The sequence below is a fragment of the Scardinius erythrophthalmus genome (genome assembly GCF_964197995.2).
Source record: "Scardinius erythrophthalmus genome assembly, chromosome: 10".
Classification (NCBI taxonomy): Eukaryota; Metazoa; Chordata; class Actinopteri; order Cypriniformes; family Leuciscidae; genus Scardinius; species Scardinius erythrophthalmus.
Genome location: NC_138230.1, coordinates 43755167 through 43781784, shown reverse-complemented (window position 1 = coordinate 43781784; position 26618 = coordinate 43755167). Strand labels below are relative to the sequence as shown.

The following is a 26618-nucleotide window of genomic DNA, read 5'->3' as shown; positions in this document are numbered from 1 at the left end:
TAATTTGTGTTCCGAAGATGAACGAAAGTCTTACGGGGTTGGAACAACATGAGGGTGAGTAATTACTGACAGAGTTTTCATTTTTGGGTGAACGAACCCTTTAAGAAAGAATAGGACGTTTATTCAACAAATGCTAATAAATCAAAAACACCGCATAGTTTTACATACACAAGATTAACAACAGCAGTATTTTATTTTAATTTTTTATTCACTTTGACTCATGAACTGAGCAATTTCTTCAAAGATACTGACTCACAACTGATCTCAGAACCATTTCCTCAACAGTTCAGGTCATGTGACAAGAAAACAAGACTTCAGTGGTGATTTCCTCTCGTTTTATTCTTGTAATGAAACACAAACAGGCTGCAGGAGAATATAATTTAACTTCAGTTTAATGCAATTGTACAGTGAAAAGAGATCTAACAAAGCCCAAACACACTCCACACACACCTCAATCCACTATAGCTTTACTTATGCAGAAGTTAGTTATAAAGACAAACATTTTATTAAAACAAACAAACAAACAAACAAACAAATAAAAAGTCAGTATTTTCTTCACCCACGTCTTTCACAGCCAGTTTAGTGTTCAGCAGCTCCACATGCAAGGCTGGATCACAGGACATATCAGTCAATGTTACTATGAATTAACTAATTAATCGTACATTTTACATTCACATCTGGAGTGGATATTCTTCAGTATACAATTTTAACATACAGAAATCCATCCCTATATCCTTAATATGCTCGCTTGTGTTTTAAATTTGCGCTCTTTAATTTCCAGGACAGTTTAAAATGAACCTTCCATCCATTACCCTCTTGCAGTTCAATAAATAACTCATAAATAACCACAAAAACATAAATTACAGGAATCATCCTGGTATTTTCAATTCCAGCACATATTTTGTAAGTTAACATGCTTTCAAAAGCATCATATAATCCAATAGCATTAGTTAAAACAAGGGAATCTATTTCCCCTCATTCACACAAAGACAAAACAAAACATCTAATAAATGAAAAATAAAACATATAAAGTAGTCAGCATGAAAGAGAAGAGAGTCGTGTAGTGTTCGAGCCTCAAATACTGACCTTTGGAACGATTAAGACAACCTCACCATCTCACCTTTCTCACAAAAGAACGAGAAATAAACTATACACAGGCTTTATTTGACTTTATCATAGTTATGCTGAAGATAATACGGTCAACTGTACAACCGTTCGTCATCTTGGACTGTATATATCAGTGTTTTGTTAAGTTGCAAAGCGGTGATGTTAGAAACAATCAGACGTTCATGCCAAGAACTGAAGCTTTCTTTGACGATTTACAGCGTATGTAAATGTTAGGAGAAGGATCTGTGTCTGTCTGACTATCATGCTTTATATTGACTAGTGGAGAACATTAATGTTCATTACTCGGACATGTAAACATCCGTTGCACTTTCGTTGTGTCAAACTCGTGCGAAAGGGTGAAATTTCTGCCATGCCTTTTAAATGCAACTGTTGAATCATATCATAAATCTCCAGAATCACAGAAGCGGGTTTTAACAGGAGCACTGCAAGAGGAACTACATTCAAATGGGTTCTTAGATGAATTTCTATAGGTTGATTTTTGCAATTGCCCCAGAAAGGAGCTTTTTGACCTGACCAACCTGTACATGTGGACAATCTGGACATACAGGGAATATGAGAGAGGAATAGATGAGGAGAGGTGAGGTGATGCACTATTCCTGCACTTCCCTTTCTCTCTCAGTCCCTCACGCGCCCGATGATGGTCAGGAGGTACAGGAAGATGTTGATGATGTCCGTGTAAAGGTTAAGAGCTGCGAAGACGTACTCCTCCGGGCTGATGGACATCTTCTTGTTCCCCAGGAGAAGCTGAGTGTCCACAGCCAGGAACTGTGAGGAAACAAACAAGCACTGAGAGTCACTTTCATGTTGTGTGACTGACAACACCGTTTGGTTGCATTTGGTAAACTTTTCTAACAGATGCGAGGTCACAACACAGTCAAACATGTCTGAAAGAGGATCTATTATGCTCTTTTACAAAATCTAGAACAGGTTTTCCTGCTTGAATGTTGATTATTCTCCTCATGTTCTCCATTGTTGCGGCTCCTCTCTTCCCAACGCTCTGTTTACTTCCTGTCTCTATGAAGCCCCTCCTTCTGAAAAGCACACAGTGCTCTGATTGGTCGACTGGATCAGTCTGTTGTGATTGGTCGAGCGCTTCGAGTGTGTTTGGGAAATGTCCCGCCCCTTACCATAACCGCCAGTTCAACACACTACTAACTAACTCAACCAGGCCCCGCCCCTTTATTCTGCACATTAATTATTTAAATGAGGAATATTGTGACGTGTTCAAGTATCCTGGTGTTCTTCTGAGCTTTCTATTTGTCAAAGAATCCTGATTAAAAAAAGCTTCAAAACTATGAATCAGCACAACTGCTTTCAACATCGATAATAATCAGAAATGTGAATCAGAATCATATTAGAGTGATTTCTGAAGGATCATGTGACACTGAAGACTGGAGTAATGATGCTGAAAATTCAGTTTTGATCACAGGAATAAATTACACTTTACTGTATATTCACATAGAAAACAGCTGATTTACATAGTAAAAATATTTCACATTTTTACAGTTTTTATTGTATTTTTGATAAATAAATAAATGCAGTCTTGATGAGCAGAAGAGATTCCTTAAAGATTTAAAAATCATAACGACCCCAAACTTTTGAATGATAGCGCATGTCATCATTTCCTGCAATCGCCTGATGTTCCAACAATTTGAGCTCCAAATGCTGAAAGACTTCTACACAGCCAGTCCGACTGGAAAATTGGAGGCTTCAAAAGCGCCCAAGTTTGGTGACCCAGTTTAAGACAGATGGTAAAACATTATACATGTACCTCACAAAAAAAACCCCCAAAAAAACATTTATACACGGTTATTTAAACCCTCTGGTGCTCTTTGTGTGGCGGTCAAAAATTACCAATTTGTTTTGTTTTTTTATTTCAATGAAATGATTGTACTATATTTTACTACTGTCCTGTTTTTTATTTAACATTTTGTATTTTTAGAGGACTTTATGGTACTAAATATAACCCATTTATTCACTTTTTGAGCATAGACCTGCAAATGAAATGTCCAAATTAGACCGTCATAAATCTTGAATGTTTTTGAGCAACACACTTCAGTTTGGTCTCTTTTTGAAGGCAAGAAAAAAGTGAACAAAGTTTAAAAAATTTAACATTTTTATATATATTTCAAAACACATTTTACTCTAAAAATGTGAGAAAATCAAATCCAAATGCAAATTTGAGGTTGATTTCTCAAAAAATTAGCTTTCAGAAGGATTTAGTTTGGGCGCAGTACCAAACGCTTCCACTAGAGGATTCAATTCGTCTCATTTTTACCACAAAAAATATAAATGTGACTATTTGTTCAGGACCATTTAACCTTTTCAAATCATGTCTATTATTTTTTGTGTGTGTGTGTTTACACAGCAATTGTCAAAACCATTGCCAAGTTTTGTACAATTCCGATGAAGTAAAAAAATAAAAAAATAAATCTTAGGTCAAAAATAACCAAACTGCACCAGAGGATTAATCTTTATGTATAAAGGCAAACCTCTTAGTCATTGTTATCTCATCATTATTCACTATAGTGTTCTATTCTGATACTTGAAAATCCTGTTTTATTATCTTGTTGAAAACAGCAGTGTAACTTAATGAAGTGTGGAATTCACACAATAAAACGTCTTTTCTAAAGTTCAAAGTAAATTATGGTTTCTGAAGTAGCTAAAAAGTAAAAGCTGAAGAGATGAAGGCAGGTCTGTGTGTGTGTGTGTGTGTGTGTGTGTGTGTGTGTGTGTGTGTGTGTGTGTGTGTGTGTGTGTGTGTGTGTGTGTGTGTGTGTGTGTGTGTGTGTGTGTGTGTGTGTGTGTGCAGAGAGAACTCAATCCAACCCAAGAGAGAAGCTCAGATGTACAACTTCACATGAATATATTAATATACTGACAGCTTGAATGCATTTTTAAAAGTTTTCATTAGTGCAAGTGAAGATTTGCTTAAAGGTCTGATGAATTTAATTTCTGTGAAAACATCAAGGTGTAGATGGGAGTGGTACTCACGCAGGTGAACAGCAGCGCCCCGATCGAAGCGTACACGATGTGCAGGATTTTGTTTTGGATGAACATGCAGAGGATAGAGGCGAAGAGCAGGACAATCAAACAGACGAAAAGAACGCCATAGCAGGAGGTGAAGTCATATTTGCTCTGTTTTAAGGGAAGAATAATGGTCATCAGTGATGGTTTATCGCATGAAAAACAAAAAAACAGTCGAGCTCTAAAGGCCCGTTCACACCAAGAACGATGACTACATTAGCATCCACACCAGCAGACAATAACCTTCTTTATTACAAGTGCTGGAAACCCAATGCACAGGACAATAGAGACACCAGATTAACAATATTCATGATTCTGAAGCTGAAAATACTGAATTACTTTAGATGAATATGCTTGCACTGTCACTCACTAGATAAAATAATGCATGCCACTTTTTACAGGTAACATCAGATATTTGGCATTATCAGGACCCACAAATATCCCCCCATTGCATTATTATACATTATATATGTCTGCCATTTTAAATGCTCGAGCTCTTAAAGCAGGATTGATTCTAATCGGCTGTCAATCAGACAGAAGAAATCGTTCTGAAAGTTCAATTGATTAGAACTATATTTTTTATCGTTATCATCTTTCTAAAGAAAAACTGTGACATAATAAACCCATGAATTCTTCATACAGTGACTACCAGTAAAATTTATAAAAATTTGGGACCAAATATTATTCGGACACTTTGACCTGATCATTTGTTTTTTCTTTAATTGCTAATGCTCTTTATACACACAGACTGAACACAATGAAGCATTGCTTGGTGATTGGTTGAGCTAAACTGGTATTATCTAATTGTGTAGTTAAATTTAACAGCTGACAGATATTCAACATAATTCATGTGTGAGACAGTCTAACAGAAGGACGGACAAAACCAGTCAAATATCAACTGAGTTCTGCTCATATTTTATCACCATTCTCTAAACTGTGCAAACAGTTTATTAGCGAATAAACTGTGATAATGTGAGAAATGTTGAAGGAGTCTGGAATACATTTTGGTTTGACTGTAAGCTCTAACTATCCATTAAATGTATACAGTGCATCATGTTTTTGGTGACGTGTGTAAAATGCAATAGTGCAGATAAAGAAATGATGAAACCGCCACTTTAAACAGCGCTGAGCTGTTGGGAATAAACGAACCTGCAGTGAGAAAAGCACGACGGTGAAGCAGACGAAAGCAGTGATGCCCACAGCCATGATGACCGTATCGGTGTTGTAGAAGCTGGCGATCATTCCAACCATATACGACAGACTCAGCGTCAGGATGGACTGAGAAACACAGAGAGAATATTTACATATTTACTAGAAATTGGTTAATGTTCTCATACATCAATACACACATTACTTCAATGAGCTCATTGTTTCTGCCTTAAATTATTACATTGTTTAAATGCATTTTTTGCATAGATTATTGAATTGTTTAATGCATTTTTTTAGCTAACTGTGATTTGTATATGTACATTTCTAAAAATACATAACCAAGACAAAGAGGTCCATCCATAGAGGTCCATCCATATTGGATTTTGCGGTTACTATATGTGTTTTTGAAGAATGGCAATAAAAAGATTATTGTGCCAATACTAATAAAATCTACATATCGAATGTGATTTAATTACTGTTCTTAGCCTTTCTTTTCTGTGATGGGGCGAAGATGCAAGAGTTTACGTCAATTTAAATGCCAGATATCGTTTATTGTGTAACCAAAACACCAATAATAGCCAGGGAAAAATAAAAAAATATGCATAATGAGGGATATTTAATCATAAACAAGCCCAAAATACAACAGGACTCTTATTATGAAATGTATATGCTTTACTACTTCCAGCTGCTCATTAAACAAAATGAGAGACATAAATATGCTCTCTTACAACCATCTACAACATATTATAATATAAAAACCATAACATAATCACTGATTGCCGAACTGCGATCCAGTGTTTGGACATTTATTAAATTAAATCATAGACTTTTAAAGTTATGTATAGCTAATTTATTACACATATAATAACTAATATAACACAATCACATATCTGAATCATGGCGACACTGTTTTTCTGTCCCCAAACTTAAGATCTCTTAAAATAATGCAGACTTTTGTCATACAATTTAAGACTTTTTATGGCCTTAAATTTGATCAAACCAAATTTAAGACTTTTTAAGAATTTTTAAGGACTCGCAGAACCCTGAATAATCTCTCTCTCTATATATATATTTTTTAATTATATATCAAATTAATATATATATATATATATATATATATATATATATATATATATATATATATATATATATATATATATATATATATATTAATAAACAGATTATATAATATATATAATAAACTAATTATATAACACATATATAATAAACAATATTGCATATATATTACATATAAAACACTGAATAGTAGTGTAAATATGTGCATCTGTACCAGTGCCACCAGGTTCCATGGGTGTTTGCGGCGAAACTCCCCACAGCAGCTGAGGAGGATCAGTGACACGAAGAAGATGGCGTAGGACACGTAGTACGTCCACCGATTTCTCCGTACAAACAATTTGACGTCATCTGAAAAAGTGAAAACGGCAACGAAAGAGAAGGTGACCAGCAGCTGCACAGTCAGGACCATGAACACCTGAGGAGAGACGGCTTTACTTCAACACACTGTACTGACAGTCAATATCTATATATACACAGTGATTCTGCCCCTTACTGTTTACCTTTCTGATGAAGGCCCGTCGGATACTCTTATCTTCCCAGCCAGAGTTTGAAAAGTCATCATTGCCATAGTAAGAGGGGGGTCCGTCTCCACCATGGTATCCAGGGCTCTCAATAGAAGCTGTCGAAACACAAATAATTAATGTGACAGGGTTCATACAGACACTGTAAAATTAAATTACAGGACTTTAAGGACTACTTTTTTGGTTTTCAAGGACTATAAACAATATACTTATCTTTCAAATTATAAAAAAAGATAAATAAATCAATGAATATAACTAATAAAACAAAATGGTATTGAAAGAATACTATGACAAAGATATCACTTTCCTTATTCAAACTGATTTATACATGAATATATGATAGACCTGAAGGATAATAGCTACATATACTTGGATATTTATGAGCAATATTACGCTAAAAACCATGCAAAATGGCTCTATATCTATATATTTCAATAATTCAAGCACTTTTCAAGTGCCTTTTCATAAATATGGCTGTTTTCATGGGTTTTCCAGCCAAATTCTAGCACTTTAAGCACCTTGTATGAACTGTAATGTGATGATGGGTGAAATCTAATGCATGTTCGAGCCCTCAAAGCTTTTAATGCCACCAGCTTTTGCACTGAAGAACAGGACCAATTTAAAGGGGACATATCATGAAAATCTGTCTTTCCCGTGTTTAAGTGCTATAATCGGGTCCCCGGTGCTTCTACCAACCCAGAAAACGTGAAAAGTGAAAAGTTCTGGTGAGCCTTTCTCTGCAAACATGTCAAAAAATAAGCCGATTAGATTTCGCTCCCGTTCTGACGTATGAAGAGGATCTTATTATAATATTACCGGCCCTTAATCTGCACGTTTACACACACCAGCCGACATTTTGTTTCGCGAGCGACACCAGAGACCAGTTCTAACGCAATGATAAAGATCCAGCAGAGCCTGAAACTGTTCTGTCATTGAGTACAGACGATTTTACCAAAACATGTCACCGCTGTCTTATAAAGACCTCAGGAACTGTGGACACTTGTGGAGAAGTTAAACATGATGAAGAGATGATCAGTGTAACTCCACAACAACTACAGAAATGTCTCCACTAACATTCAGAAGCTCTTCCTGAGTCTCTCCGTAAGGCTGCACTCGCTACTGGTTATTCTGGGATTCTGGATGAGTGAGATTGGCCTGATTTGTTATTCCGGGAGTTTCTGAAGCTCGTGTAAAGGCTCCGCCCTCTTCTGAACGGAGGCGGAGCAAGAGCTCATTTGCATTTAAAGGGACACACACAAAAAACGGGACGTTTTTGCTCACACCCAAAAAGAGGCACATTTGACAAGCCATAATAAATGATCTGGTATTTTGAGCTGAAATTTCACAGACACATTCTTGGGACACCATAGATTTATATTACATCTTGTGAAAAGGGGCATAATATGTCACCTTTAAACAGTTTTATAGCTTTGGCAAGGGAAAGCACATTTCAACAGCACCAGAAAGGCCTCTTAATAATACAGTTGTAACGACGTCCTAATAGTTACAGCAGGGACTGGAGATGAGGTAAGGAAAGAACAAATTATATATTGTATTTATGGCACTCATAGAGCTAGTGACCTCTTCGTTGAAAGCATTTTACCTTGAATAACCCTCAAGAGGACCAAGCACATTAACTAAACACACTTATTTAACCTGAAAACCTGTGAACTTACTGCTATTAAGAGAGTAACACTAGAACTGAACTTATGAACTTATAAAATAATCACTTCCTGGGAAATTGGTGCAAAATATCTGTAATAAAAATAAAAGTTTCTGCAATCTGGCTTTTTTTCCCCTCCATCATAAATGAGTTGCGTCTCAGAGCGTCAGACGAAACACAATAAATGCTGTCATATTCTCTGGCGTGCGGATGCTGATGTTTTTTTTGTGTGCATCAAGTGATTTATGCAAATCACAAAATTTGCATAAAAATAGGTGGATGGATACACAGGCTTATCGGTCATTCGGAAACAAAATGACTCAAACTGTCTACATTATTTTATGGCAATTCCAAAGTGGAAATTTCCAGAGTAAAAAAGTAAAGTTCCTAATGGTACTTCTGCATAAATCCCTCAATATACAACAAAAAAAACTCATGTGACTTTGCCTCAATGGAGGCTGTGATTGGCTAACTGGACTAACCAGTGGACCAACTGCATCACAGCATCTTAAATGCTGGTTTGGCGGTTCTGAAACGCCAGAGTCAAAGTCTGTCATCAGAATGATTTTGTTCCCAGAAACACCAGCATCCGAACCCAAGAGAACATGACAGCGTTTATAGCGTTTCGTCTGGCGCTCTGAGACGAACTCATAAATGACTGAGGGAAAAAGAGCCCGATTGTACTTACCATTCGGATCTACACCAAAGGCAGGCTGGGCGGGCCCCTGCTGGTACGGCCCCGGAGCGTAGGGCTGCTGTGGGTATGGCATCTGTGGGCCTGGGTACGGTGCCGGAACGAACCCTGGTGCCGTGGGTTGGACGTAACCGGGCTGGTCGTAACCGGGCTGGCCGTAACCGGGCTGGCCGTAACCGGGCTGTCCGTAAGCGGGCTGGGCGTAGGGCCCCGGGGCCACATACGGAGGGGCCCCTGCAGCCTGGCTGTAGTTGGGCGGAGGCATTCCAAAGGCATCAACTTTGGGCGGCCCGTAGACACTGTTGTGAAGGGGGTTGTTCTCCCCCATAACAGGGTAGTTTGGCTTTTCCTGAGACATGTCTCCTTCCCTCACTGGAATCCTGATATTGACAGAAAAACAAAAAGGTTAAAATGTACAGAAAAGGAAAGCAATGAAAAAAATTTTTTGTTTTATTAATATTTTGAATTCACTTTTTGAACTACTATGTAAAACTAAAACTATTTAAAACATTTTGTTTAATTGAAATGAAGCTGAAAAAAAAATATAAATATTATTTGAAAATCTTAAACTAAACAAAATTGAGAAATGTTGCCTTGGCAATAAACCGAAGTTGAAGCACTAAAACTACTGTAAATAAATAAAAACTAGGGATGCACCGATAGGATTTTTTTTTTTTTTTTTTACTGATTTTAACAAACAACTATTGGCCGTTTCCGATACTGATACCAATATAACTTTTGTCATTAAAATAGATTACCGTTTTGATCATGTTTTAAATGAGCAAAGTTCAAAAACGCATGTATTAAGGTATACTGGCTAGTTGGAGTTTCAGCGATCATCAAATCATCTTCATTGAACATGGATTGGATTCATTTAACATTCAAAAGGCCATCATAAATACAACAGAACAAAGAAACAGTGTTTTTCAGGTCAAATAGTAGTTTTAAGTTTACAGAAATTGAATAAAGTAATCAAATGTAAGATAAAACAGCTGTATGAATTAAATCCTTGTTAAAGTTACAAAAGTTGTTGTTGTTGTTTAACATTAAAACACAGACAGCAGCGCAGCAGGATTACGCTGCTGTCACTTTAAGAGCTGCACGGATCCAATATACTCAGGGGTGCAAACACATGTATGGTCAAAAAAGAGAGAGGTAATCGCAGCCCTCGTCCCGCGGCAAATATCCAGATACTACATTGCCACCATCCCCAACCCACCCCTATAGGCACATATGAAATTTAGAAAAACTATCTTGCACTTCTTCTTCTTGCTTTCCTGAAAACAATTTCACCTGATGATTTGAATAGCTCTTTTTGTAAAGAATTAATAATTCTAGGATGATTGGGGTAATTGTGTAGGGTAGGCCTAGCATCTGCATAGAAACTAATAAACAAAATACAAATATAAATACAATGAAACACAAATACACAAGAAATAAAGCAGTGCTTTATGTTTTTCAGGTAAATTAACTGTATTAAGTATTAATACAGTTTATCGTTTGACAAAACGTGATTTTTCTCTTTCTCTTTTGTTGTTTGATTAACTTTGGTGACACAAACAGCTGCAGGTATATTGGGTGCTGTCCCTTTAAGACGAATGCACGTATCTAATACCGGTAATGACACGCATCCATTTTATTTTGATTGCGTTTACGGGGAAACTCGTTGAGACGGACACTGGCTTATTTTTTCGTGCACATGTCTGTTCAAACACAAATAGATAAGAAAGAAAAGGGAATTCGGTGTTCACGAACTTCACGTGCTGTCTGCGACTGCGTGGCTCTGTGCGCCGACAGACCATCTATATTTGGATGTTCAACATAATATATATAGCCTGATACAGCATAGACAACGTCGGCAGTATTGACGGCAAAATACTATAGGCTACAGAATATTTCGTTCTGTTGGCCTATTGACAGGGGCAATATTTGAAAATTGATAATTAGGCCTATTTTTTAAAGTACAATTATATGCATTTGTCAAAACCGAGAGACTTTCAAGCATCAAAATGTAATTTATTAATATGTATTCGCGCCTTCTATTTTGTCTGAAAACTTCCAACACTCTTGCGTGTCGCGTGAAAAATAGGCGTCGGTTGCGGTTCTATTTCTAGCACGCGGTTTCGGCACTCGAGAAGTGTGTGTGTCACACAGGCATTGTGCTCTAACAAGCTCTAACCAGTTAACATGAGAGCCGACATAAATACGGGCACGCCACGCAGAGAGAAATGTGATGCAGTGGCAGATCCAGAGTGAGACAGAAACACTAGTGGTTCACGCTTGCGCACATATAGGCTACTTAAATTACTGCTGGTTTGGCGCGCAGTGTTCTGATTCGCTTATTTCCTAATTACTTGTTGGTGGACGCAATCCAGAATTACTGTTGGTTAAACTATAACCAGACCCCCCATACCATCCCCCCCCCCCCCCAAAAAAAAACTCTTCGGATCTGCACGATTCACACAAGTCACCCAAACTGACGTGAAAAAAGCGGGAGGCGCCGAAAAGCGCGCTGTTTGCACCCCTGTATACTGATACACACGTGTGTTTACGTTCACTTTTAGCCATAACCGACTGTGTTTACTAGGATACTCGCCAAGATGGGCTTTTTGATGTAATTTTGTGTGAATGTGTCTGTCGAAGTGCAAGAAGAAGCAAAAAAGAGCTCAATTAAGTTTGTGCGCTGTCTGAGACGCAGCTTTCTGGCAATCTAGCGTTCACAAAACTGCTTACACAGCAAGCACCAAATTGAGTTGCTAGCCCCAGGCAGTCTGTAATGTTGAGCCCTGATGAATTTTGTACAGGTTTCAGTTTATTTTAGCAAGCATTCAATTATTATACCCTGAGAAAAACATTGGATTATGCAACACAGACATTATACAACTCAGTGTCTTCACGCAGTTAATTAATCAAAAATATGTTAATTTTAGTTTAATTTTGCTATTGTCATTTTATTATTATTATTATTATTACATTTAAGTTTAATTTATTTCAGTTTTAGTTTTTATTATTTTTTATTTATTATGCACCAACGTATCGGCCGTTCAATTTAAAACCTTCGGCATATCAGCCATAGCATGGTTTCAAATTGACTAAAAAGGGTCCGATACATCAGCGCATCTCTAATAAAAACTAAAACAATTTATAAATTAATTAAATTAAATGAAACCTAATATGGCAACCAAAAAAAGAGACAAAATCACAACAGAATTACTAAAAATGAACTTAAATAAAAATAAAAGCTATTTCAAAATAGTAATTAAACTACCACCAAATTTTAAAACGGATCTACTTTACATTTTAAAGTAGTCTGTGCAGGGGTTATACACACTAAAAATGAATAAAAATGGTCAAACTGACAATGAGCTGAGAGAAAAAAAAAAGTTTAAAATTGCTTGCTTGCACTGCAGGTAAAATAATCTGTGCATGTGATGATCTGATCAAAACAACTCTAACTGGACCATCCGCCAGTGAACAATCCAGCTCTGTTTCCTCAAAGACTCATGGATAATGGAGCGTTTCAGCGCAAAAGGGACATGATTCTGTGGGAATTACGACTGAACACTGAGAATAAACATTAAACAACACTACACATCATCCAAGCTGCTGCACAAGAGACTCAGGGCTTTGTGGGTGTCAGTTTCTCGCTGTGAAAGTGGACAGACTGTGTGACTGCAGAAAACGGCTTCTTGGTGACCCCGGCCGTGCGGATGAGAGAAGGTGTTGCTATGGACACTCGTGTCGACGTTCATGCATGCGTGTTTATCAATGCATGTGTTGTTGGGGAAATCCTTTCATTTAAAGCCATCTATAAAAGGAAGATTTAACCTGTCAATATGCATGACATGCCTCTTAAGAGGTCGTTCACAACAACGTGTTCGTGTGTTTAAAAAGCAAGACGGAACAAAGTAATAATGGAACAAAAAGTTGATTTCGAAAAGATAAAATGATAAGTAACAACATTTGTTCTTTAGTTAGCATGGCCTAAGAATGAACAATACTTCTAAAGCATGTATTATTCTTAGTTATTGTCCACATTTACTAATGCACTACTAAAAATCAAAAGTTGTATTTGTTAATTAGATAATGCACTGTGATTATATTAACTAATTTTAAAAAATAGATGAATAAATACTGTAACAAATATATTGCTGATAGTTAGTTAAAATACATTATTATATGTATATATATTGTTAACTAATGTTAACAAATGTGAAGTGTTACCAAATTATACAACAGAATTTTATCATTAAATCGTAGATGTAAATAATAATAAAAAAAACACAAAAAAACTATTTTAAATGTTACAAGTGAATAATTTTTTTTAAACTGTCATATAATATAAAAATGGGGAAATCAGCATGACCAATTTAATATCTAATATTATCTGATAAAAAAAACATTTCTAATATAATACTGTAATGTTTACAAATGTCGATGAATCAACTGTATAAAAACACAAAAAGGCAATGACTCTCAAATTGTGCAAAAATTTTTCTCCAGGCTGTCATAAAAAAATATGAATAACAACTAACTAAGTATCAATGTCGGCTTTCTCCTGTTTTGTTTTTCAATCCATTTGCATTTTTTATTTTGCATAGTGAAATAAACCTGTATAGTTTGCCTTTTTTGCCAAACAATTTTACATATTTTCCTCAAATTCGGTGGTTTACTCGAACTTGTTTCGGCCTTTCGCTACTCTACATCATATCATATGTAGAATAGTAAAAAACTAACTAATTAATAATCTTAATTCCCCTTTAAGGAGTCACTGAATAACAGCAGTTATGCAACACCGTCCCATTTACCAAATCCCATGTGACCTGATCTCAGCTCAGCATCTGAGGTTATACTCAGCAGCTTTCCACCGTCTCACTTCACACACACGGATTAAATAAAGCAATTCCACATCGTTTTCTTTAACAAAGACCGTGACAAAAGTCCTGATCATTATAACACATGCAATTCAATTTAGCTCTCAAACATTAGCTATTAGCTCACCGCAATCCTCAAGAATCAGTCAGGTTTCAGAGATGCTTTATCTGACATGCAGCATATTATCTGATTCCAGCATATTTATTTTAGGGCTTTCCAGATGTTCATATTTATGACTGGCCTACTGGAAATTAAAAATATTGTCTGCTCAATGCGGAGGAATCAAATGACTTAAAAGCAGAGAGAATGATTCATTTGAGGCATCATCAGATTAGCTATGGAGAGAATAACAATATGTCTTTTGAGTTCAGGTTTAGTACGTAAACAAAGCATAAAATGGCTCGACCACTCATTAAAGGAACACTCCACCGTGTTTTGAAATAGGGCTTATTCATCGTCTTTCCTACATTTAGATAGGTGGGCAAATGCATTTTTGTCTCAGTGCATGCATTGTTTTAGCTTGACAGGGTCGGTGCTAGCTTAGCTTAGCATAATAAATGGAATCCTTTGTTGCCAGCTAGCATGTCCTGAGTAAAAGTGATATAAAAAAAAAAAAAAAAAACACCTAATTACTTCTTGTGGCCTGCGTATTCACAACAAGTACAACTAGTGATGCAGATTAACACTAGGCGATTTCCTAAGCAGATATTGACTTGGGACTATATTAGGGGGAAGCACAGGCGAAGCACTGCTACTTGGGCGCAGAGATATCACACCCAAGTAGCAGTGCTTCGCCTGTGCTTCCCCCTAATATAGTCCCAAGTAGGGCTGAACGATATTCTGTTTTAAAATCGACATCGCGATGTGCGAATGAGCGATAGTCACATCGCCAGAACATGCGATGTGAAGGGTAACGTTAGTAGTACCCATAAGAGAACGGTAGCACACAGTAAACACGAGTTTGTTGTATGGCTTTTTGCTGGAGTGACATACGCGTTCTGCATGCCTGCACAGTGATTGGTTCGCTGTGCCGCAGCTCACCGCGTTCACAGCCAACATTCAAAAATGCGCGGCAAAGAGGATCCGCTGCAAAAAAAAGTCAAAATCAGCTATTTGGGACTAGCCTATTTCGTCTACAAAAAGGAGGATGTTGACCAAAAAGAGGTAGGCTACTTTGCTGGAGTGTTATGAAATTGTGGATGGTTGTCTTTTTTAAACATTCGTTTATTTTTCGTGTTCGCATTTATGAGGAAAAAACAATGTTACGTGATATTACGGACGCGACCGTTATGAAAGCGGCACTAAAAGACTGCTTTAAAACTTTCACAGAGACCTCAAACCGAAAGCACAAAGCCTTTCTTTAAAACGAATTTCGTTTTGTATTAATTGTATCTTAATTTTAATCAGTATTTCATTATCCAATTTCCTGGATTTAATAATGATTAATAATAATTAAATATAGCAGCCAGCGCCTGAACCCGAGATTAAGCTATGATCCATGAACCGAAACTCAGCGTAAAAGGTAGCCTAGTCGCCTCACACACCTAAAAAAAAGAAAAAAATATATCTATTATCTCCAGAAATCTCTACTTTTAAACAGAACCATTAAAAAAAATATAGCTATATTTAATCTGTATGAAAAGTGCATTTCTCCCGATCACTGCTGCGAAGATCGCGAGTCAGTATATTGTCAACTTCATCTTTACAGAAAACACTTGTTTATTAATAAACAATTAAAATGTCTCATTGTAATATTTTTCATATTATTAATCATTACTTTTGCTGGGTCTAGGTGCCGTTTACATGAACACGTCACTGAATCAGCACAGAAAACATAATTTTTCAGGTCCTAGAACCCGAAGAACGTTAGGTCCTGTATAGAACGTTCACCGAATTCTGAGAGAAATATGTTTCTGGAATAAAATATTAAGTGGCCTTTTTGTTACTTGTAATGAAGCCTGCTTATTAGTGAAATTATTAATAACATGGCATGGTAATTATTGACTTTAGCCTGGATTGATGGCTCGCAATATTGCGATATATATCGTTGGGAAAAAAATATCGCAATGTAATTTTTTTTCCAATATCGTGCAGCCCTAGTCCCAAGTCAATATCTGCACAGGAAATCGCCTAGTGTTAATCTGCATCACTATTTGTACTTGTTGTGAATACGCAGGCCACAAGAAGTAATTATTTTAATATTTTTTATATCACTTTTACTCAGGACATGCTAGCTGGCAACAAAGGATTCCATTCATTATGCTAAGCTAAGCTAGCGCCGACCCTGTCAAACTAAAACAGTGCATGCACTGAGACAAAAATGCATTTGCCCACTTATCTAAATGTAGGAAAGAAAGGTGAATAAGCCCTATTTCAAAACACGGTGGAGTGTTCCTTTAAAAATCAAAAGTCAAAACATTTGCTGTCAAAGTCAATACATTTAAAATGAAGGATCCAAAATGTGGATGAATAAAGTCTAATTTAAAGGGGAATTTTCAACTTGTGACACGCATGTTTGTCAGCTGACTGTGATTTAAAGGCGATGTCATCTAAGTCTTGGTGCATTCACAATCAGATGGTGACCTCAAATGTGCCATTAATGCAAATAAAATTAAACATGTATCTTGACTATTATAAAAAGTCTATAATTTTATATAAAGACAGCTATAAAAATTACATTTTAGCATTTAATTTTATTTAGGGATGCACCGATATGAACATTTTGGCCGATACCGATAACCGATAATTAATTATATTTGAAAGCCGATATATTGGCCGATATATGTGTTTAATTTTTTAGAAATATAATTTCTAAAAAACAAATCTGTTTTTAGGACAAATCAGCAAAAGCAAACAGATTCTGATATAGCTTGGTTTAAGAAGGGTTAGAAAAAGAGATAAATCCTCTTATGAGAGATGCGGTGGATAAAGAAACACACTTTACTCGGCTACGTTTACAGAGGGAATTACATACGCTAATGCTTCAGTGAGCTGAACACCAAACAGTCTGCATCAGTGAACAACATTACAGACCAGATGTGTTCGCTTATTTAACTTCATTCTTCAAGCTGGGTTAAACTATGCACTGAAAAAAACAAGTAAAATTTACTTAATTTTTCTTTGGCCAGTTTTTGCACGCATATTTTTTAAGTAAATTTCACATATGGAATTAAGTAAACTCTACTTAACTAAGTTAAGTGAAAGTGACAAAGAAGCAATTTTAACTCGTCTAGTAAAAGGTTGAGTGATATATAGCCTAGGCTATTTAGTTGAAGATTCCTTTGCAATTCATTACAATAAAACATTGAATTAAACCACATTTTTAAAGTATATGCAGAAACATCTAAGTAATTAAAACAATAGATGTTGTGTGAGAAATAGAGGTCGACCGATATGGTTTTTTTCAGGCCGATGCCGATACCGATCTTTTGAAATCCGGGTCGGCCGATGGCCGATTAATGCAGCCGATTTATTTGGCCGATTATGTGCTTGTTTTTAACCTCTATTTGAAAGATAAAATGTAACACAAATAATTACTTAAGATAGACAAGATTTCTCAACAAAAACATTTATTGAACACTTGACCAATCTGCACTTGTACAAAAGACAAAAAGACCTTGAGATATGTTTGGTAATTGTACCTGAATGAATTAATTTGCTACATTTCAGATTAATAAAAAATGTTTCCTTAAAATTGTAATTAACAGTAATTTAAACACTTTGCAGTTTGAATGATGTCTTGTAGGCTAGGCTATACACAAAATTACTGAGTATGTTTTTATGTTTCCACTGTTTGATCGCATCCGCGTCACACACACACACACACACACACACACACACACACACACACACACACACACACACACACACACACACACACACACACACACACACACACACACACACACACACACACACACACACACACACACACACACACACACACACACACACACACACACACACACACACACACACACACACACACACACACACACACGCACGCGCGACTTTTCGATCGCGCCCCTCTCTCCCTCTTCCTCTCCCTCTCTCACACACACCATATTCCAGCATTGCCATCTTTACATCGCAGTCTGCTTCAGAGCTAAAGCGGAGCTACAGATTAGGTGTCCCCAAAGAACCCGCGTATCTAACAGTACGTTCCGCATTACATGAATTCATTTTGCACGCGAGTTTTATTTATTTTTATACCATGTATTCTCCGTGTTAATTTATACACTGAACCGTGACGCCCGTACCGTTTCAGTTCAATACGAATACATGTACCGTTCCACCCCTAGTCTACAGTGAAATACAGTCACACATTACACTGTTTGGCCAGCATTTTAACCGTGTTTAATCCAGCTACAAGCTAACGGTATGAAAGTTAGCTGCTGACTAGCGTCATGTTTCTAACGTCCGTTTTCAGAGCATCCAAGAGAAGCACAGGCATAACAGTAGCACCGAAATGAAGCACAGAAATCCGCACTGATATTCGGTCCGGACGTCATGTCGCCTGTTCATATTTCTTCTCGTAGCTGGCAGTAACATATCAAAACGTTTTAATTAAATATAAAGGAGTTTTCTCCAAGGAACTTAGCTCCTTCCTTAGGCACTGGATGAGGTCTGCTCACTCTGCTGGAGAATAGGCGCAGCATGCGTCGAACGCGTGTTCCACAACAACAACACTAGGCTGCCCACAGATGCGCCCGCCTAATAATCGGCTTGATATACTGGATATTGGCCGATGCCGATTATGTTAAAAAATGCAAAAAATCGGCCGATCAATCGGCCGACCGATTAATCGGTCGACCTCTAGTGAGAAACCATATCAGAAATTACACATCATGTGACCACAGAGACCTCAATATTGGTAGACAATACACACTGACGGTAACATTTGATGGATCGTTTTTGTGTGTGAATGTGTCATTTTGAGTAGAAAATGAACTCCAAATGTCACAAAATGGCAAGTTATTAATTCTAACAACAAAATCAATGATAAAACAGTGTAAAAACAGCTGGAAAACAGTGAAAAATCAACCTAATTAATTATTCAAGGCCCAGTGCATGATGGGAACACCAGTATCAGAAAAGTTGAGTAATTTTACTTAATTTTATAATGTTGATATTTACGCTTTCATTTCTACACACTTGAATTGAGTACTGATACAGAATTTACTTTCTTTTTTTTTTTTCTTGTAAAACTTGGCTATTTTGAGAAACAATGACAGATAAAAGCAACATATTATTCATAAACATATAAGTTAAGCATAAAATGTATATAGACAGTGTTTTTGCTTATTCCAAAGCCTATACTAATAACTAATAATAAAATATGGCTCTTAAAATACGTTCAAAAGTTTGGCTATTTTAAAAGAATAATTGTATTAAGCAAGGATGATTTAAATTGATCAAAAGTGACAGAAAAGACTGGAAAAAAAATCATGGCTTCTAGAAAAATATGAAGCTGTTACACAACATTGCTAATAATCATAAATGTTTCTTGACATTTATCATCATATTAGAGTGATTTCTGAAGGATCATGTGACACTGAAGACTGGAGTAATGATGCTGAACATTCAGCTTTGATCACAGGAATAAATTACACTTTACTGTATATTCACATAGAAAACAGTTTATTTTAAATTGCAAAAATATTTCTCAATATTACTGTTTTTATTGTATATTTGATCAAATAAATGCAGCCTTAATGAGCAGAAGAGAATGTCTAAACTGAAAGTTTTAAATCGGCTGAAATTGGTCAAATGACATTTTCTGATTTCCCTGAAAGCCTCACAAAGTTCCAGAGCAAATGTGTCTCAATTATTTCCATGGATATTTTGTCCATTCTGTAATCTATGGAACTATGTCAAAGTCATCGCAGAGCCGCAGCGCTGCGCCACACAACAGAATAATCCATTAAACTGGATCAAATGAGATCACCTTATATTTCTCCAAAGCTTTTTCCAAATGTGAAAAGAAAAAAAAAAACTTTCGGCACCACCTCAGCATTTTACATCCATGTGGATGAAGACGTTTAAAGTTAAATGTCATCATCATCCCCTTGCTCACATATACATGTGTTTTTACACTACACTGACAGGCACAGATTAAACGACAACATTAACACTACCCAAAATACACTGATGCAGTTCATAGTTGCATAAACTGCATCTTAATAATGGACTCTTTTCACATTTCAAAGCCCAAGTCATCATAGTTAGGGTAAAAATCTATATGGGGAATGGAAACTACATCAAATATATATTTTTTTGCATTCCCATTTGCTCAAATAGCACAAGAAAAAAAATCCAAGATAGCATTTTACAAAACCATCCAAAAATATAGAGTTCTGAAAGATTAATTACAGCAGTCAGAAGAGAGAAAGTTGTCAAAGATGACATAAACTATGGCAAGCCGTTTTAACTTTTATTAATTTCCAGGATATGAATTGTTGATATCAAGAATTTAATAATTGATTTCTGTAATTGTATTTTAGTGAAATGTCACCATAGGCTGCCATTCAAAATCAACTGTTGATATCAAGAATTGATTTCTTACTAGTAGAAATATAACTTTTCATATCAATAATTACATTGTTACTAGTTGAAATGTCTATTCTTGATATCAACAATTGAATTGCTACAAAGTAAAAATTTTACTTTTTGATATCTGAACATGTATTTCTGATATCAATATTATTTCAGATATCTAAAATGGCTTTCTTACTAGTAACAATCACAGATATCAGCAATTAGCATTGAATTAAATTGAATTATTGATATCAAAAATGAACACTGTTACTAGTACCAATTCAATTGTTGATATCAAGAATAGACATTTCAACTAGTGACAATTGAATTCTTGATATCAAAAACAAGTAAGAAATAAATTCTTGATATAAACAATGGATTTTGAAAGGCAGCCTATGGTTACATTTCACTAAATACAATTACAGACATCAAGAATTATAGTTTTTACTAGTTGAAATTAAATTGTTGATATCAAGAATTAGCATTTTAACTAGTGAAAATTTCTGATATCAAAAATTGCCGTTGTTATAGTAGAAATCTAATTCCTGATATCAATAACTATCATTTTAACTAGTAACAATTGAATTGTTGATATCAAGAATTAATATCCTGGAAATGAATAAAAGTTAAAATGGCTTGTCATAATAAACACCCTTGAAGCAGCTTTAAATACTTTTCTGAAATGTAATTCCAAAGCAATATAACACAAATATTAGTATTAAAACTCAAAGTCTGTGAAAGGGTACATTATGGTTTTTTTTTTTTATGCGCGATATATCGGCCACCATATCGGTATCGGCCGATATATGTTCATTTTTAATGTTATCGTTATCGGCCTGATAAGAAATTTTTGCCGATATATTAAAGCCGATAAGAAGTGGATAATATCCTTCAGCTGAGACACTTCAGATGCACACTGTTCAACATGATGAAGTGCTTGAAATGATTAGAATCACTTTGAAAAGGAAAATGTTGTAAAGTGCAACATGTGCAAAATCTGTCATATCGGATACATAATTGTATAATGAGAACATCATTATATTTGTGTGCTTGGGACATGGGGAGACTTGTTTTTGTAATTAGGCTCTCTAAAATTATTTGGATTTATATTTATCGGCCGATATATCGGTTATCGGCTTTCAAATATAAAGAATTATCGGTTATCGGTATCAGCCAAAATGTAAATATCGGTGCATCCCTACGTTTGCATTGGCTACAGGGTATGACCGAGCAATTGCATGCATCCATGAGCATATAATGGCCAACAAAACACAGCTAACCAATGCACAGGAACTGAGCTAAACCAGATAAGACTAAAGAGTGGCTGAGCAGACATTTGTAATTGTCCATCTCCATCTGATAAATGCCATACTCCAGCATTTAGTCATCTCCACTGAAAAGCCCCAGGCCAACAGAAAACAGCCAAAACTACCAGACAACAGAAGAGTGGTTTGCGTAGGACAGATCGCCAACACCCGTTGTTTGAAAAACTGTGTTTTAAGTTTTACAGCCCCTTACTGAAAAGCAATGCACAACACCAATGTCAAGCAGGGCTGGGGAAACGGACATGGGTATTGAGCTGTGAAATATGCTGAGACGGGCAAAACCGGGATGATGAGTAGGCCTGAATGTTATCCAGGGAGGGGAGAAGGTGGTGGTGACTTGGCAAATAGTGAGAACTGAGATTGCACAAATAAAATGTAAAAATAAAACATACAATTGAAGATTTCATTGGCAAATCTCACTGGGCTCCAGCGTCACGAGCCAAATCACATGATGAGGGGAATGGCAACAAAATGCAACGTCATGCTGATAGAAAGCGGCGGTGGTTATCAAAGTCCTGCACGTTAGACATGTGAGCAGTTTGTTTTGTTTGGATGTTTTCTAACATGAATTTGACCAACACTGCACATGTTCTTTCACTTGACAAAAAGAAACCATTACAGACTGTGTATGGCAAGCCGTTTACGCATTTATACAACTATTTCGTAACTTTTTTTTTAAATACTTATTTTTTTTCTCTCAAATTCACTAAAATTACTTCACTATTAAATAGATACTAGTATGTATTTATTTATTAGATACAGTACTAGTACTAATTTCAATAGTGTATAATACTATGTATTCTAATTACTTCTGGTGCCTAGAACAGTTTTACTAGTTACTATTCAGTAGGTAATAGTATATAACCAATAGTTAATATCTATTCCAGTTTTTCTAGTATTTATTTATCGGACAGTAGGGCTGTCAAATGTAAAATCTAATTTAAAATCTTAATCAAATTTAAAATAAAAAAAATTAAATTTGATGTGTGCGTCAGGCAGATTTATCAGTGGCGCAGCAGATGTGATAATATTAAAAAATTATCCAAAGAACCCCTGTGATGAAAATCATGTTTTTATTGTTGTTTATATGTCTATGTGGTATTTTTAACCATGTGTAAATTCATAAGTCGACACCATTGCTGAATATTTTCTCCTTAAAACTGCAGTGAACCAAAGACAGTCTCTAAGGGTGTATTCACACCTGCCTCGTTTGGTTCGATTGAATCGATCTCTAGTTCGTTTCCCCCCTTGGTGCGGACCTTTTGGGCAGGTGTGAATACAGCAATCGAACTCGGGTGCGGACCAAACAATCGAACCGAGACCCAGCTGAAGAGGTGGTCTCGGTACGGTTCCAAACGAACTCCGGTTCGTTTACGGTGTGAACATGAACCGACCCAATTGCAGAAAACTGCGCCTTTTTATTTGACTGCTCTTATGAGGATACTTAACAAAACGGACATTTTGGCATAATGGTGTCTAAAGCGAGCGAGCTAGAGCGCGCGCACGGCAGAGAGAGGGAGCGAGAGACCTTGTGTGTGTGTGTGCGCTAGTGTGCCTCACGAAGCGCATGTAACGACCCAAGCAATCAATTGTCAGTGCGGCCGGGCTTTTATCTATACCATATAGTTTCTTCATATTGCGTTTGTAGAGAATAACACCAAATCAGTAAAATAACAAATTACATTACGAAATATCTCCATGCTGAGCCTGTTTGTGCACTTCCTGCTTTTCCCTGCTTGAGAATTCCTGTCCAATGAATGGACGACCTTAGCACACGTGTGGTTTTGTTTACACATTTTGGTTCACTTGCAAAAAGAGCAGTGTGAAAGCGAACCGTACCAAACAAAAAAAATCAACATTCTATTTGGTCCGGACCAAAGCAAGTGAACTATCGGACTTTCCTGGTGTGAATACACCCTAAAACACGCTTTGAAATCGCAGTTGTTCTGTTCTCTACGTCACAAATGCTATAATGAACTAGGCTATATACCTTTTTTGTTGTTGTTGTTCAAAGCATTTCAAACAATGAAGCAAGGGTGTCAAGTTACATTCAAACTATTTTAAGGTATACATACAACCGGCGTAGCCATAGAACGTCTCTGAAAAGGTTCACGCCCACTTTTAGGGGAAAACAATCCAGCGAGCGCCATACACAGTAACTGATTGAGGACGTGTACTAACCCTTACAAACATGTAATTTGTATTTAAACATTTTTTTTTTCACACAGTAGGCTACCCCTATTATGTATTTGTATTTAATTACATTTTTCCACACAGTATTTTGTATTTTTATTTTATTTTAAATACATTTCCATGTATTTATGCCCATCTCTGCCTGTCATCATCATCAATATCTTGCTGTTATTGGAAATATCATGAATTACGGATGATGCTATCGAAAGCTAAATCAGGCTAGTTATATGGCTGGACAGAAAAGTGCACTCAGTAGCTTCTCTAAATAAAAAGACATAATATTGTACATTTAAAGATGTTTACTTCTTAAAACCGAAGTAAAATCCTTCACAGGCTAGCTGGTGACTCGAGGTAAGAGTAAATGTCCGGGTAAGACACTTCTGGCCACTGGGTGGGGTTGTTTGACCAATTTGACGCTGGTAGGGACATGTTTTTAAGTTGCCCAAATTAAGTTAATAAATGTATTGTTCACGCTCTATGGAAGGCAGGGTGGACATATAATTACTCGACATATTTTATCTAAGTGATTTCTGCAGTTATACACGTCTGCCGGCTGTGTACGGACGTTGTTTTGTGCCGCTATTTTGTATTGAAGTCTATGGGAAGTCTGGTTTGTTTTCCCCTAAAAAGGGGCGGTAACGAAATTTACAGTTAAGTTCCCGGATGTGCCGGTTGTATGTATGAAGGAAAAAACATTTAAATATGTCATTTTTGTGATCAAAGATGAGTTTTAAGGGATAAAATGATTGACTACAGGGGGACTTTAATGCAGAGCATTTAAATATTCAGTAGAAGAATTTCTTTCTTCTACTGAACACAAAGGAAGATATTTAGAAGAATGTCAGTAGCCAGACAGTTTCTGGGTCCCATTGACTTTCATAATAAGAAAAAAATATACTATGGAAGTCAATGGGACCCAGAAACTGCCTGGTTACTGACATTCTTCTAAATATCTTCCTTTCTGTTCAGCAGAAGAAAGAAATTCATACAGGTTTGAAACAACATGAGGGTGAGTATATGATGACAGAATTTTCATTTTAAAGTGAACTATTCCTTTAATGCAGAATCTTGTGGCCTCAGGAGACAAACCAAAAGCTTTTCCCCGTAAATGAAATTATGCCTTTTAAATTAGAATATTAGTAATATTTTAGTATAAAATTCGAATTCGTTTTTTTAGCAGGCTTACTGGACACTATATATTCACCAGCATCCATTCCAACTGTTACTAGAAACATGTCTTATCACACTTAACAAGTGCTAGTGTCTAAAGAAGGAGTACTAGTATTTAATGAACAGTTAGGCCTAGTAGTTAAACCGAAAAGTGTATTACAATAATCCACTATTGGATTACACACTATTAATTAGGAAATAAGTAACAGTAACTGAAACCAGACTGGTTAGGATAGGAATACATGTTAAAACGGCTTGCCACACAGATTATGTGATCAGCATCAGCCCATTCAAACTGTAACGTTATTAAGTTACTATTATTATACGATCAAAGGTTTTTTAAACATAAAAAGATCGGAAGTGGCTCCAATTATTTAAGATTTTACACATAAACCCTGGAGGTTTAAATAAATCATTTTAATGAGCCATTTGGGACACTGATGTAAACATTTAAACACCACACTTTCCTCTATTCAGCAATATATGTATCATGTCAGGAGGATCCCTACCTTTCATATCCATTCAAAAATCTAAAATAAAATCTTACTTAAGTAAGCCATGTCATTAGCTCGTTAAAAGCAGGATTAGGCTAGGCTAACCTAACAATAAATCTGTCTTAATCTTTCTGATATAACGGGCGGCCCGCTGCATATATCGTCACTATGTTATGAACCAACCACATTTGTTGTAACATATCTAATGTCAAACATAACAAAATGACAGCATAAAAGGATATCTCTCTAAGACGACAAAAATGACAGAGCAAACATGTATTCGCGTGAAACATAAACCTTGATTTTGCGCACCGCCAAACAACATGACAACATTAGCGCCATTTCCATCCACCTGCGTTATTCAACGATATTCGGCTAGAAATTAGCAAATAAAACGCGCTGACAGAAAACTAGACAGACTTACCCTTCAGATTAGAAGACGCTCAGTAAAATACAACGTTTGTATTTTTAAATAACAGCAGAAATAGAGTCCGTGTTTGTTGGTTGGTGTTGACGCTGGTTGCGGTAATGCTCGTCTGCTCTGAATCCGTTAGCCACGCCCACCTGACCAAGAAGTCACGTGACACCTGAGAAACATCCTCGCACTCTTCACATGAGACTTTCCCATTGCGTAATTGTTGGAATGTTCTACAAATATCTACAAGAAAGACTCGACCATAACGTTTAAAAGATAGGACAGATATTTAGAGACAGAAAATTCATTTTTCCAGCGTTCAGGGGTTCTCGGTGACCGAAAGTGTGACG

The 26618-nt window shown here is 36.3% G+C and overlaps 1 protein-coding gene across 1 annotated transcript; it reads right to left on the bottom strand.

Annotated features, from left to right (window-relative positions):
• Window positions 1-318: 318 nt before the first annotated feature.
• On the bottom strand, window positions 319-26484 carry grinaa (glutamate receptor, ionotropic, N-methyl D-aspartate-associated protein 1a (glutamate binding)). The gene is made up of 7 exons (XM_081376754.1): window positions 26278-26484; window positions 9254-9639; window positions 6882-7000; window positions 6596-6796; window positions 5305-5433; window positions 4123-4266; window positions 319-1893 (listed from the first exon to the last, which is right to left on the bottom strand). Exons 2-7 carry the CDS (start codon window positions 9615-9617, stop codon window positions 1744-1746), a joined length of 1107 nt encoding a protein of 368 aa, XP_081232880.1. The 5' UTR covers window positions 9618-9639; window positions 26278-26484; the 3' UTR covers window positions 319-1743.
• Window positions 26485-26618: the final 134 nt, after the last annotated feature.